This window comes from Punica granatum, chromosome 1 (assembly GCF_007655135.1).
Source record: "Punica granatum isolate Tunisia-2019 chromosome 1, ASM765513v2, whole genome shotgun sequence".
Taxonomy (NCBI): Eukaryota; Viridiplantae; Streptophyta; class Magnoliopsida; order Myrtales; family Lythraceae; genus Punica; species Punica granatum.
In genome coordinates this window covers 52,817,417-52,831,725 of record NC_045127.1, presented here as the reverse complement: position 1 = coordinate 52,831,725, position 14,309 = coordinate 52,817,417, and the positions used below count along the sequence as shown (strand labels likewise).

At 41.8% G+C, this 14,309-nt stretch overlaps 3 protein-coding genes across 5 annotated transcripts; 1 reads left to right on the top strand and 2 right to left on the bottom strand.

Annotated features, from left to right (window-relative positions):
- Positions 1-1,253: 1,253 nt before the first annotated feature.
- Positions 1,254-3,281, top strand: LOC116194787 (phosphoglycerate mutase-like protein AT74). The gene is made up of 2 exons (XM_031523679.1): positions 1,254-2,399; positions 2,727-3,281. Exons 1-2 carry the CDS (start codon positions 1,949-1,951, stop codon positions 3,140-3,142), a joined length of 867 nt encoding a protein of 288 aa, XP_031379539.1. The 5' UTR covers positions 1,254-1,948; the 3' UTR covers positions 3,143-3,281.
- Positions 3,169-6,827, bottom strand: LOC116194755 (glutathione synthetase, chloroplastic). The gene is made up of 12 exons (XM_031523647.1): positions 6,439-6,827; positions 6,034-6,203; positions 5,498-5,573; positions 5,231-5,361; positions 4,930-5,052; positions 4,757-4,837; positions 4,564-4,644; positions 4,399-4,468; positions 4,176-4,297; positions 3,875-4,014; positions 3,572-3,764; positions 3,169-3,436 (listed from the first exon to the last, which is right to left on the bottom strand). Exons 1-12 carry the CDS (start codon positions 6,799-6,801, stop codon positions 3,313-3,315), a joined length of 1,674 nt encoding a protein of 557 aa, XP_031379507.1. The 5' UTR covers positions 6,802-6,827; the 3' UTR covers positions 3,169-3,312.
- Positions 6,828-9,360: 2,533 nt separating this feature from the next.
- LOC116194765 (sodium/hydrogen exchanger 1-like) lies at positions 9,361-13,215 on the bottom strand. Of its 3 annotated transcripts, none has more exons than XM_031523662.1 (14): positions 12,758-13,214; positions 12,509-12,627; positions 12,188-12,285; positions 12,025-12,084; positions 11,880-11,926; positions 11,583-11,777; positions 11,432-11,478; positions 11,222-11,288; positions 11,020-11,120; positions 10,609-10,710; positions 10,323-10,461; positions 10,160-10,222; positions 9,982-10,065; positions 9,361-9,832 (listed from the first exon to the last, which is right to left on the bottom strand). In XM_031523662.1, the coding sequence occupies exons 1-14, from the start codon at positions 12,941-12,943 to the stop codon at positions 9,803-9,805; spliced, it is 1,338 nt and encodes a 445-aa protein (XP_031379522.1). In that variant the 5' UTR covers positions 12,944-13,214; the 3' UTR covers positions 9,361-9,802. The 3 variants fall into 3 exon arrangements, with proteins under 3 accessions (XP_031379522.1, XP_031379515.1, XP_031379528.1); XM_031523655.1 differs by having other exon boundaries at positions 9,364-9,882; positions 12,758-13,210; XM_031523668.1 differs by lacking the exon at positions 9,361-9,832 and having other exon boundaries at positions 10,160-10,203; positions 12,758-13,215.
- Between the last annotated feature and the right edge of the window lie 1,094 nt (positions 13,216-14,309).

The window sequence follows — 14,309 nt, the reverse complement described above, 5'->3', positions numbered from 1 at the left end:
ACATGTTCAACAATGGAGGAAGACTTTCAGACGTCTTTCTGTGATAATGTCCCATTCCACAGTAAGCATTTTAAAGAAGAAAATATGGAAAGATGTTCCTCTTTTTTGCGCAAATGAAGATCTAATATCACTTGATGGGTCCCGAAATACTCTGATATCGATTATTGGGCCCAAAGCTCCAATACGACTTGTTGGTTCTGGAACCTCCACAAATGCATAAAAGCCAAGCCGGCACAAATCCATTATATAGACATGGTCTCCCAATAGACCCATACAACAATTGGGAAACCAGATTAACTTCTTTGGGAGTGCACTCGTCTCACTAACCGAGACCTTGTATGTCTATACTACGTGGTTAATATACCACCCAAAAGACCATCTCAAAGAGCACCGATGTGGTATATGAACTTACAACATAACAATCCTTATCGGCAAATCCACAGTTCCCAACTAAACTGTAACTCAGCTCGTAATTACTCTAACACTTCAATCAATGGTCAAAATCGACATAGTTACACCTCTCATCAGCTCGTGCTGCTCCGGAACATCCGAAGGAGCAGTGGAAGTTCCACCGCTCCCCGCCACCCCAACTCTCAGTCTCACACTCTCTCTTGTTTGCTTCACTTCATTGTTGGGTGCATTTTGCTTGCCCGAGTGGGACTTCTATGTATAGGTGATGAAAAACATTAAATTATTTGCAAGTTGCAAGCCAGTCCTTCAAGAGATTTTGCTAGCCAAAATCTTCCTCTCATCCTCTCCACCAATTGTGTCGGGCAAATTGGAGATTTTGGCTGATTTTCCCTTTCTTTCTTTTTCTTCCGAGTGAATAGGCAATTTGGTTCCTGAGATTGGATATTATATCAATCTAGTCTCTGACTTTTTTATAACAATTGCGTCCCTTAATTTTAAAAATTACATCGATTTAGTCCTTGATACATCAATTTGGTCTCCAAAACATCAATTTGGTCCTCGAGATTAGGGGTTACATCACGAGGATCCCTGGGCACATCAGTTAAGATCTCTGGAAGCAATGGCAGTTTTTATTGGTGGCAACGTTAGCCGTCCGTTAACTGTCGCAGGGACCAAATTGTGGGCTTTTACTTCCAGCCCCCAGAGACCCCATTTCGACAAAAAGCAATTGTTGGGCCTTCTTCCTCATTCATTTAGGCCCATTGACTGATCTCTCGTCGTCTCCCTCGTCTCCCGGCACAGCTGTAATGCATATCAATTGTCAAACGCATCATCATCGCCAGGCTCCAGCCATTGGAATGGGATGGGAAGGTCAGCTCTGCTAAACGTGTTCAACAATGGAGGACTCTGAAACATCTGTGAAGATGCCCCATCCCACGGTCAGAATTATGAGGAAGAAAATCAAGGAAGGGTTTATTCTTCTTTAGTGGAAACGCAGTGGATCGCATCGCAAAAGCGATAGCCTTCACATTCCCTCCTCGTCTCCCCACACCAGTAAAGCAAATGATCTTCTTGACACAAAAGATGAGAAAGATGACATCGACCTGAGTAATTCTCTCGAAAAAGCAAATCTCACGTGGAAGAACTGTTCTGTTCTGATCTTGGCTGTACTCCAATGGTGGCTCTGTTGTCACCCAAAAATGTCAACTTTTTGTAGACAAGAAATATATTTTATAGACGACAACTCTCAATCTCAGGGTGGAGATTAATAAAAACAATTAAACGACCGGACGAGGACGAGAAGGGAAGCGTATAAATTCGAGGTTCTTTCCAGGATGATCGACAGAAGAGGAAAGCAGAGTCGCATCATCAAGAAAGAGAGTCCCGGAAGCAAGAAACAGAGCGAGCGAGCTCGCAGATCATTAGATAAGGAATAGATCGATCAGTCAGCAGCGACCCACCAGCTCCGGCCAAAGCAGAGACAAAAGGGTTCGATCAGTCCGAGGAAAAGGTTCGAACTTTGGGTCGGACAGCAGGCATGGTCGACCCGCACCACCACCCCGCAGTGCTCCCCAAGCGCATAATCCTTGTCCGGCATGGGGAGTCGCAGGGGAACCTCTCCGCCTCGGCCTACACCACCACCCCCGACTACAAGATCCCACTGACCCTGCAGGGTATCTCCCAGGCCCGGGACGCCGGGTCCCGCCTCAGGGCCCTGATCTCCAGGGACTGCAACGACTGGCGAGTATACTTCTACGTATCCCCCTATGAGAGGACGCGATCCACGCTGCGGGAGATGGGGCGGTCCTTCAGCCGGAATAGGGTCATCGGGGTGAGGGAGGAGTGCCGAGTTCGGGAGCAGGATTTCGGGAACTTCCAGGTGGAGGAGAGGATGAAGGTCATCAAGGAGACGAGGGAGCGGTTCGGGAGGTTCTTCTATCGGTTCCCTGAAGGCGAGTCGGCAGCCGACGTCTTCGACCGTGTATCGAGTAAGCACATTTGGTTTTTGTTTGTGTTTCATTGAGTTATGGAGATTGGGAAGGTTAGCTGCTTTTCTAGGGAAGCCATTGATATGCAGAACAGGTCTTCCTTTCATATTTTGGAGATGAGCAGCACATTGCCCATCAAAACTAAGCCTTGTTGTGATTATCCTCATGTCCGGAATCACCTGATTGGAACTTCCAATCGAACGTCTCGACCATGGTGTCATGTACTTCGAATGGCTTCATTGACGAAGATAACTTGAACTTTCTTTTGGGATATGCCAAGAGAAATGACGAACTACTGAATGAATCATTAACATACATGTCCTGCAGGTTTTCTCGAATCACTGTGGAGGGACATCGACCTGAACAGACTACACCAGGCACGTTCCAGCGAGCTAAACCTCATTATCGTGTCCCATGGTCTCACATCCCGCGTCTTCCTGATGAAATGGTTCAAGTGGACAGTGGAACAGTTCGAGCACCTCAACAACTTTGAGAACTGCGAGTTCCGAGTGATGCAGCTCGGGGAAGGAGGTGAGTACAGCCTCGCAATCCACCACTCCGACGAGGAACTGATGGAGTGGGGCCTTTCCCCTGAGATGATCGAGGACCAAAAATGGCGAGCCCACGCCAAGAGGGGGCAGTGGAACGAAAATTGTCCCTGGTATCTGAATGGTTTCTTTGATCGCTTAGCTGATGCAGATGATAGTGTAGAAGAAGAGATCAACGGTTCAGCGTGTGTATGACACAACTCTGAAGAAGAAAAATCGAGTTGAAAGAAGTCCCTGTTTTAACTTCTGTCTTCGATCATTTTTATTAAATACGAGCAAAACATACTGTTGTGCATACAAGATCATTTATTTATTGATGTGCTAGGTTGTAACACCGGGAGGAATAATAGGGCATCTTGCCAGCATCAAGTCAAGTATATGCTGTCTAAAACTGCAAATCCAGCTGCAACCCCGCCTTCATTCGAAGAGGATACTTTCGTCCGCATTAGATAGCCACTTTGTTCATTCACGATAACCTTCTCCTTGTTCCTGCATGATCCATTTGGGATATCAACAAATTGTAGCAGTCAAAACTCGAAAGTAGTGCTAAAACTGCAGCACCGACTATTTTAAACTTTAATTTCTTCTCAAAATCAGTTTGGACACCAAGAAATTGGTCATTACCTTAGATAAGCACCGTATACTCCAAGCTCAGAAATTGCACGGTCTTTATGGCAAATCCCATCACGGATTAGAAAAGTAGGGGAAACCTTCGGAAAGATTCTCTGCATAAGAATGTAAGCAGCAGCATCCTCGGTTCCTTCCTCCTGTATCCTCAGGAGGTTTTGCCTCACATCCTCATCATAAATATTGTTCCCTGAGTAAAAAGAATGAATTCATCTAATTTCGAGCAAAAATAGCAATATCTGAAACTACTGAGTACATATTGTCGGTCAGAGAGAATGAGAAACTACTGAGTTATATCACCTCCGCCTTCCCTTTGAGGCTTCATGACAAACAACTTGGGATTTTCAATTGCCTTTTGAATAATTTCTGGGTCATCTAGGCTCCATAACCCAGCAAAGCATTTCCTCACTTTTGCAATGTCTTCTTTGTTGTCAAGGAACCTGTTACCAGTAAAGTACTCAAAAGGCTCAATAAAGTTAAATAGATGAGAAGGAAGAAACATTCATAGAAATTAGCAATCACGTTGAGGGCAATACATGCATGTTTTTCTCATTTCAAACTTGCAAAAATATTAAACAAGTGGGCATCCCAAAAGCTTTACCTCTCAAGTACACTGGGTTTCGCGAGTTCTTGTTGAATCTTTTTGGTTCCTGTTAAATGATAGGATATCGATGGGCACTTGATTGCCATAGACTGTTCAATTAGTAGTCTAGCCCTCCATTCCTACAGAGAATGAGAAGCTAAAAAGTTAGTTCATGAGTGAGATACAAAAAGGGTTCAAATAAACTTAAAACAGAAGTACGGAAAAGAGAGATATTTCTCACTGAATCAGAGGGATAGTCGTTTGGTGTGTACCCAGCTCTGAAATAAATTACCGAAATTTCTTGACCACCTCTGCAATAACAAAGCTTTAATTAATTCCTCAGGAAAATAATAAAGTTGAAGCACAAATAAAACAACTATGATCTCCCCTTACTAATACTACATACACGAGTAGTCTTCCGTCAGGTGTAAGTTCCCCCAGTGCATCTACCTCTGCTAAGGTCTTCCGAATAGCTTTCACATTATGTGTGTTACAAGCTAAGGATAATAGCTTTAAGAACTCATCTCAAAATAATTTAGAGAGGAAAAAGAAATTTCTTCTTTAAGTTTGAGGATAAATACAGCAGTAGAAGAGGATATTTTTCCTTCAACACGTGAAAAAGCCAGTGCTGGTCGTACATGTTCCGTTCCTCGGTCTGAACTATGATCATCACTACAGACCTGTGTTGGAGTAAAGAAAGATAATGACATTAATGGCCTTAAAGCAAACATTGAAAATTAAAAAAAGTGTTATAGGCTATGGCAATTATAACCTCGGGCTATTATACTCGGTCCAAGCTTTAGCCAAGGCCTCCGCAAACTGATTAACGGCGCTGTTATGCGGAACATTCTTGGAATCTAATCCAAGATTTTCACCATAATGATGGAGTAAGCTCCTGCAAATAAGGTCCTAAATTTAAGAAATCTTTTGGGTAATCTTTTCAATCAGCCTCCGCAGAAATGTCATAATTCAGAACCTTTGGTGTCCTCATTCTGAGGAGCCACCATGAAAGCAAGAAGCTTGACAATTGACAGAAAATGCTTGTAAATAGTAAAAAAAAAGGGATGATCAACCTGTGAAGCTCAGTAACAAGAATGCTGAGGCCTGGGAATGAAGACGATATAGTGTTGAGCTCTATTTGGAGGAGTAATTTTGTTTGTTCATCGAGCATATAATCTGAACGGTGCAAGCCCAAGCGAATCTCCTGGAGATGGTTGAGAAAGTAGAGCAGAAAGGAGCATCATGGAAACAAAAGCAAAGTTGAGTGTTAAACTCCATGAGATCTCGGGCAGTTCAGAGTATATAATTTAAGTTCAATTGCTTGTACATTACTACATTACTTCTTTCTTTCCCATCTGTAGCATCTTTGAATGAATATCTAGAAGTTTAGAGGTGAAAGCATCCACCTTCTTCGTCCTGCAATATCCACAAAAATGAATGACACTGACAGTTAACCATTGATGAAGTAGAATTAACTCATTTAAATTTCAAACTTAGAATTGTAATAAGCTTGTTTGGAGAAGACAAAATTATCAAAGTTGGTGAACTTGAAAAGACAAAAAATTTATGCATGACCAGAAAAAAGACACATCAACATAAAATGAAGTCATCACACGCTGGCTCTCAGCTTAAATCATCTGAAAGATAAATTACACACACAGCCTAACGAAAATTAAGGAATAGCAGTCTTTGATAGCAGAAATGAACACGAACATGTTTAAGAAATTGATATCATTTACAATTATGCAGGGTCGCAGAAGATATCATTCAGAATTTCAACAATCATAGACTGTTTTGAATTGATATTCGGTAATTTGCAGCCATAAACATGAACATATTTAAAAAATTGCTGCTATCTGAAACTGGGGAAGAATACCTGGACAGTGAATCTTGCAAAAATTTTCCATCTAAACTCACACGGTCAACGAGTTCATTGAAAATGGGAGCTAATTCACATGCTTGCCTCCAATAACTTTCTGGGAAAGACATGGGCAGCAATGCAAAAGGGGCATGTACCATCCCGACTCCGGGGGTTCTCCCTGATCTCTGTAACCCCAAAATAAGCCGGGCATTAGATTCAACAATCAGCAGATCAACTCGGAGCTTCATATGAATTGCTTTCCTAGAGCTAAAAGGACAGCTGAGCAGTCTAACCAGCATATATGAAACATTAAACAACAGAGTGCGGCGTCACACTTTGCAGCAGATTCAAATATCGGCGAAACAAAAAACAGATAAAGCTCGACACTTTACGTCGTCAGTGACAAAAGAGAGGTCCAACCTGGGAATTTCTGTCCCCGACAACAAGCCCGTGAAGAGAGCTCCATACAAGAGCATCGTACAGCATCGTCTCGATCAATTCTTGATCAATACCATGGACACCCGACAAGGGCGCCAGGGAAAATTCAGTTTCTTGGGTCTCCATCCCGACAGCTCCACACCACGGAGGCTGCAGCGCCAATGTCGAAGAGAGTCTGGTGGGCCTTAACTGGGTAGTTCTGCTAAGACCAGAGAAGCAGACGGAAGAATCCAATTTGGGTTTCAATTGTGATGGGCAAGGATAGGTAGGGGAAGGAGGGGTAAAGGAAGAAGAGCCAATGGCTGCAGAAGAGGAGAGAGCACAAGAGGAGTGGGCAACTCCCATTGTGAGGACTTTGTCTAGTCCAAGGAAGAACCTTTGTAGATGGGTTTGGCAGCATGAAAAAAAATGGTTAAAAAAAAGAAAGAAAGAAATTATTTTTATTTTCATATTAAAAGCAAAAAGATATTGTTATGTTCATATGGAAAGTTATCTCCTAAAATAGCCTTTAGATACTCTATTCGCACCGCCTCTTACTTGATTTTGTAGACTTGATTGGTATTCCAATAAGTCTCTTTCGTGACTTCTGAATCTGGATAGAGTTGTCGTCGGAACAAACTTGTTGCCTCCACTCAGGATTAATACCTGTACTGATAGGAGTTATAGATTTATTCTCCCGCTTCTTCTTTGTTGGTACTACACATTAAAGCCATCACGTACCTTGGGGAGTACCCCAAGCAACACAGTGCGCTCTCGATTGGAGTAGGCAACAGAGGTTACATAGCTCGTAGTCGAATCGATAAATCTGTACTACATCTGCCAAGCCTTAAGGGAGACATTGTTTCATCGAGAGGTTACCAAACCTTAACCTCAGCCATTCCCCTACTACTTCCCACGTAATGACTGGTTCTCAGAAGAAGGTTTCTTGAATCTTTGAATCCACAGTCTCTGCTTCTTTTTTGTAATCTACCCATTGGATTTCCAGGGTAAGACATTTGATGTCTTCCAGGATGCATTGCTTCTAAGAATACTTCTCGAGCAACCCTTCCTCATCTATCTCATAGATATGAAGGCGTCATTCCAACAATTTGAACTTGCAAAAAGATTTTTTTGAAATTATTTACACTAAATTTTTATACCTAGCGATAATTGTGGAGCTCGTAAGACACGTGATAGATAAAATGAATTTTATATGTGTAATTAGGCTCATGAGGCATCCCATTGTTGATTGGTTTGAAAGAGCAAGGCCCATGCAAGGTGAATAGTCCATGATCGAAGCCCAAGACGAGACCCGATCCTAGCTCGCGGAATCACCCAATTTTGGACAGCCGTGTGGAGATTGGACGGCTCAAGGATGGAAGTTGTGGGAAGTTTCCAAGTACAGGCAGGAATGAATGTGGACGACTTTACGATTGGCAAGGATTCTCTATTTCGGGGAACATCTCATATTATTTCTTCCATGAAAGAGTTGCCAAGTGAAAGAAGAAATGTAAAAGTCCTGCACTCTGTAAATTCACTTACCGATTTACAAATACTTAAAAGCTCTTCTCGAGCCGGCAAGCAAAGACAGAGGTCACAACATCCTCAATGTAAGGCTCCATTTTATCACACTGACATCAAGTTTTTCATATCCAATTACAGCACTAGCAACTAATTGGGAGGAAGGTCGGCTAAATTCAAGGGAGATTCCACGCAAGGGAAAAGAGTGAAATGTTTTCTCCACGCTTGAGAAGCCAGAAATGAATGCGAATTAATGACTTCTCTTGGTCGCAAAGTCGAATTATAGGAATGAATGCCCGGAATCCGGTTTTGTTTGTCATCTCAGTTGGAGAACAGGAATAAAAATAGATGGAAACAGTGAAAATGGAGGTAAGAATTGCAGAAACTTAGCGCATATATTAATATACATGTCAGTATACATCACACGATCATAGATAGATTTCCAACTCAAATCTAATTCATGTCCTTCGTTTTCTTACTGGGTACTAGGCCTAGATGTTGAGCTCAGATCAGAGCAAACTTTCAGAATAGATTTTAAAGGCAAATGCTCATGGTCATGCTCCGTCAAACCCAACTTCTCCGCCGAACGAATCCGCTTCATCTTCTTCTTCTTCTTATTTGTCGGCTCGATTTTCACGACCTCATCGTGGAAGCTAACGGCCTTTTTTATTCCTTTTGACTCTTCGGGTTCTGCTTCTTCACCGTCATCTATTCCTTCATGGTCAACACCCCATGCCCAACTCTCATCTTCTTCCGTTTTCTGATCTTCCTCTGATGAGATAAATCTTGTCCCTGGCGGCAAGTTTTCCCGTGCTTTTGCTTCGTCTTTTTCGATCTTCTCTGCATATTGCTGTGCAGGGTGCGCTTCTTGCTTGGTACTAGGTACCGGACAGGTTTGTGGGGGATTCCTGGGGATTGTTCTATGAGTCAGACTGCCCAGTGTCACGGTCTTGTAAGGCTGGCCAGCCAAGCTTTTCGTGATGATCTCGAACAGCTTCCGGCAAATGCCAAGAGATTGTTGGAGGCAGCTTTCTTTCTGCTCCATTCGATGAAAATCCTAATGAAGATGAAAGCGAGAAAATGGAGTAACATAATAACTTGTAATCTTTGAAGACGAGATTGCTAGAATTGGTGATTGTTCCTTCCTTTTCTTGGAAGCAAACTATTCTCATTTTAACTTCTTTTTTTCTTTATATGCATTCTCATTTTTAACTTCTGCATAAAGCAAAAGGAGGATTCCGAAGATAAAGCGGACAACATACTATGGCGTATTACTTTTCACATATTTCTCGTCTCCATCAAAGAACTTTTTTTTCTTGTCTAACATAAACCAAAGTACTGCTCCTGGTGAAGAAAGAGCAAAAGGGTCATCGCACACTCGCTTCTTCAGAAGAATAAATCAAATGATAGAAAAATTAGTATACCAACTATTCTTGCACAAGTTAACAAAAGAATATGATGCACAATCTCTTTGCCAATGATGAGGAGGAAAGAAGAAAATCTGCAAAATTTCTTGTGCTACAAGTGATCTCACTCTGTTGTACATCTGACAAAAGGGCGGGGAAGAATAAATCAACTGTCAACTGCCCGGTCTGAGACATTGTTTTCGTGACTCTCATCCGCCGCTTCTGTTGGAGATCCGGGAACGAATGGCACGAAACCCCTTCCACCGAACACTGGTCTCATGAATTTATCGTCGAATTTCCTCCACAAATAATGGACAGTTATGTGTGGGTGTGTCATGAGCAATCTCAGGTTACTTCCCTTTCGTTGGTTGCTCCCCTGCTCACTACTCTCTGCTCCATTTTCAATGAACAGAAGCCTCAGGTCCTCGAGGCTCGGGAGATCAGTCGCATCTGAAACGTTGGGCTTGTGCCTGCTTAGAAGAACCGCTTTGATCAGAGGCTTCGTTATGGAACCAAATACCTGTTTGAAGGGATACCAAATCCATCAAAGTCATCAAAAAGAATATGAGCCACGGATAATTCTGGGCATTCGAAACTGATCCACTGCAAAAGTACTTACAATCGTGCTGAATAGGACGACTATCATGGTAGAGGTACACATCAGTGCATCATCCGGCGAAGTCGTTCCTGTTGAATTTGAGAACTGCAAGAATTCTGCAAGTTAGATTTTCTGGAAATTTTGTTCCGTGATAGGATTTGAGAGTAAGACTTGGAACATCACTCCGTTATAGTCATACCTGACTGTAAGATAAAGCTATAGTGACTGCTCCTCTCATTAGGCCTGCCCACCATATTATAAACTGAGATATTTGTAGCGTTAGCAAAGCTCGAAAAGCAACTAATGCAGATCAAGAAATGCAAAATACACGACAGATAGCCATCAAATTCTGCATGTATTACCTGCTGCCGAAATTCAATTTTTGAGCTCTCTCTTTTCTTAAGTAAGTTGCTGATATTTGCTATTGGGAACACAAACGCAGCCCTCCCGACCAAGAGTAATCCTAAGAAGGTAGCACTCACAGCCACTGATGTTGCTGGGCTGGATCAAATTCATAAAGAAAGGAGACGACAAGTTTAAATTTCTGAATCCCGGAGACAGTCAACATATTATATAACTTTTCTGTGATCTCTGATGTTTATGAAGTTTATTTAAAGTCTTATTACATATAAACTTGTTTAATACTACCTCGCTTTGCTGCTTTTCCATTTGTCAACATCTAAGGCATCCATGCCCACATATAAGAAGATGAAAGTTTCCGCAATGAATGAAATTGTTGCAAAAGCATGCCTGTAATCATTGGACAATCAGGATAAGGAAAGAGAGAGTAAAGGAATCGAGAGAACTGCCAAGAGATCACTTAGGAGCAGCTAATAGGAAATCTATCGATGAATGTACTGAGTATTTATCTCATGCGACTGTCAACGACTCCTGATTTCCACTTCCATGGGAATGTCCGATTTTTCATAATAACAAAATTAGCTCAAACTACAGCATTTCTCTATTATAATGAACTTATATGCAGCTTACTAGTTGGTTCAAGTAATGAATTCTAGCCATGAAGTAGATAAACAGAAGTAGCACGTTCTTGATTCTTACTTGGTTGTTATACGAGAACTTTCAGTGACGTTATGCCACGTATAGTGGGACATGACAATGCCGCAGAAGAATACCGTTAAAATTCCACTGAGATTCATCAGCTGCAGATTTAAAGTGAGTTTGCTTTTATGATGAATGCCTGATCACATACTTATGTACAGAAAGCCGAAAGTTTAAAGCACTAGCTTCAACTTCTTGGTACCTCAGCAAGCATATATGACAGATAAGCCATGAGCATCATTAGCGCAACTTCACGGTCAGTGGAATGCCTGATGATCGAATGAAAAGAGGATTAAAATAAACAACTAAATGGTTAATGGAAAGAAAAAGGAGACTAATTGGTCCAAGTTCGATTTGGGAGATGGTAATGTTGGAAGAAATTCGGCAAGAATATGGAGATGGAGATCCTCACCTTCCAAAGTAAAGAGCCTTTATGATGTAAGCACTTAAAAGACCGGCCTGAAACATCGAGAAGATTATATGAATGTAAAGACATGCTGCAAATTGCTCTCGACATGTTCTTGTCATACAAAGACATAAAAGATATACAAAGGCCAACTTACAGCAATTCCAAGAATAGTACTGGTGAAGAAGAGGTATAGGAAATTCCCTAGAAGCTTCAAGGCCGTAAGCCCACTGATGTTGCTCACATCGAGCGACTGAACTGCATTAAAGAGCACGATCGAAGTGGCATCATTCACGACTCCTTCCCCAAAGACGATGCTGTAAAGGAAGGGCGTTTCATCTTGACTGAGAACCTACCGCATATCCAAAAGAATGAAAACAGATGATTATTAGTAACAATACATAAATAAATGAAAAAAAAAATTCTGCTAAAGGTGGTGATTTGGGAGATGAACCTGCAACGTGCAAACTGAATCCGTTGCCGAAAGTATAGCGCCGACAGCTGTTCACGCGGAGAAGTCTATTCGTCAGTACATAACAAGGAAATTATCTTCTTCTTCTTTTTTTCCTAATCAAAGTGATGATTAGATCTAAGCGTACCCAGGTAATCTTTTATTCCCAGTGACGTTAGGCCGATTTTCTTGAACAGCAGAAAGACACCTATGAAATTTTTGGGTAAAACATTCGAAGTTATTAAGCTTCAAATAGCACCGAAAACTAAGATTGTTCCAAGAGATGGTTCCTAATGGTTTTGTGATCCCACCTAAAGATATGACACAAAAAGAGATGACGGTCCCGAGAACTCCGAACAACAGTATAGTTGTGAAGTTCTTGAAGAACTGCTTCTTCTTGACCTGGAAACTGTGAGCTCGAGAATGAGGCGATCATAGCAGACAGAACAAGAGCAGAACAATAATCATGACTAATTCATAGATCATAATGAAGGTGGCAAAACTACTGTCTGATCCCGCATGAACATATCGTATATCTCCTTTGGCACGAATTCTTATTCAGGTGTCCTACTGAAGTATTTTGGGGAGCTTCTAATCAGTGGGTGACATAGAAAGAAGGGGAGAGAGCATACCCGGCATTGAAGATGATCGGCGGTAGCAAGTAGAGGAAGAAGAGATTCTCGCTGAAACTCAAAATCCGAGAACTCTGCCCTTTACTAACCAGCAACACGACCACACCTGAGCATAGCCCCTGTAATCACAATCCGAGCACCACCACCGCCAACAGCAAGAATTAAGCCATCAGAAACCCACAACTCAATCGACCCGACAACGACTTCAATGCATAAACACGCGAAGACCAGAAGGCTTCCGCGACGTACCAGCAGCAGGGCCGTGATGGACTCGTTAGCCCACCTGTTCCCGTGCAGGAGGTGGCCAATTATAATGCACGCGCAGAGCAGGGCGAAGAACACGCAGAGAGCGACTACGGTACCAATGTTGAAGAACGACGACGACTCACGCACTTGGGACGGTAGCAGAAAGGAGAAGGCCTCCATAGCCGCCATAACTGGACCTGGTTGACTTTTCTGTTTCTATGAAACACCACTGGAGTGTTTGACAGTTACATGTTATTATTGGAGGGAAGAGATTGGAATGGGGAGCACAAGCAGGATCGGAAGCTTCGAAAAACTCTTTAAGGATGTTTTGACGGAGGTCGGGTGCTCTGAAATTAAGGTGAGGCGGACAAACACAGACCAACACAGAGAATTTATGAGGATCCTGTTGTCATGTATGTGTGTGGATCGAGATGCTGCTGTTCCCTTCTTCTCTGTTCTTTCTTGTTCTTTTATAGTTCAGGATTCGAAATGGAGGGAAGAATGGTAGTTGGCGCCGAGCTTTTATCCGATATGATGCGGAATATCATCGGCCCTGTGCAGCCTCATAGCTGTCCAAAGATGTTTCTCCGACGTGCCCACCTGCTCTCCTCATCACGCTGATGATATCTTCTGTCACTTGGGAAATCATAGACACGAGAAGGTCTAACGTGTGTAATTATTTAAAAGTTGTCGTAAAATATCCCAGTCTCAATATTAAGTAAATTATATGCCTTTAGGTGATTGTGCCTATTGAAAAATATTTAGAGTAAATTATTTAAACTAAATTTTACATTTTTCGAAAAAAATTTACTTGTATTGTCTGTAAATTATGAATTTTAAGTTTATTATACAATCAGTTTTAGGGATTAGACCATAGAATTCCCCATAAACACACTATCATGACTAACTGCCCGCAATTGGCTCGCCATGCAAAGTCACTCCGCGTCCTTTTTCTTTTTTTCTTTTGGATAAACTCGTCTAAGCTAAGATTGTATCGATACCCTTCATAAAATTAAAATTATGTCAAGAACAAATTCTAATAAAAAAATGACTTCATTAAACATATTGCAAGTGAACACAAGACGTCATGAGTGTCGATATGGTGTGTAATTATATAATACGATGAGCAGATTTTAGAACGGTAAATTATTTTACGGTATCGAAATGCATCATGCGATATCCTATCTCTTGATAGGTGAAGTGATATCCTATCAAATAATTGTTGATCAATACGGCCGTCCTGACATGGACTGAACTGTGAACTCCAATAATTGATTGTCATTGGCGGGAGCATTGGATGCAACCCTGGAGGCGCCGCATCTGATCAAGAATGAACAGTTCACCGGGCCATTATTTGGCCTGAATTTTTAATAAATGGAGTCAAATATATAATAATAATTTAATAATTTTTTTTTTTTTGCTGATCAAAGAACGTGGGGACGATTTATGGATAATTCGATTGAGATCTGATCCCGTGAAAGTAACATGGACCGCGGATGGCAAATTGCCAGGTGAAGGAGAGACGATAATCGACCAATTAGAATCGTCGTTAAAT

Excerpts from the sequence above, each read along its gene's own strand:
- LOC116194765 (XM_031523655.1), bottom strand. The coding sequence starts at position 12,943 with ATGGCGGCTATGGAGGCCTTCTCCTTTCTGCTACCGTCCCAAGTGCGT. Across the intron at positions 11,927-12,024 it reads GGGAATAAAAGATTACCTGG|CTGTCGGCGCTATACTTTCG; the intron begins GTACGCTTAGAT and ends CCGCGTGAACAG. Across the intron at positions 11,778-11,879 it reads ATTCAGTTTGCACGTTGCAG|GTTCTCAGTCAAGATGAAAC; the intron begins GTTCATCTCCCA and ends GATATGCGGTAG.
- LOC116194755 (XM_031523647.1), bottom strand. The coding sequence starts at position 6,801 with ATGGGAGTTGCCCACTCCTCTTGTGCTCTCTCCTCTTCTGCAGCCATT. Across the intron at positions 5,362-5,497 it reads TACAGATGGGAAAGAAAGAA|GAGATTCGCTTGGGCTTGCA; the intron begins GTAATGTAGTAA and ends AACCATCTCCAG. Across the intron at positions 3,437-3,571 it reads GTATACGGTGCTTATCTAAG|GAACAAGGAGAAGGTTATCG; the intron begins GTAATGACCAAT and ends TGGATCATGCAG.
- LOC116194787 (XM_031523679.1), top strand. The coding sequence starts at position 1,949 with ATGGTCGACCCGCACCACCACCCCGCAGTGCTCCCCAAGCGCATAATC. Across the intron at positions 2,400-2,726 it reads CGTCTTCGACCGTGTATCGA|GTTTTCTCGAATCACTGTGG; the intron begins GTAAGCACATTT and ends CATGTCCTGCAG.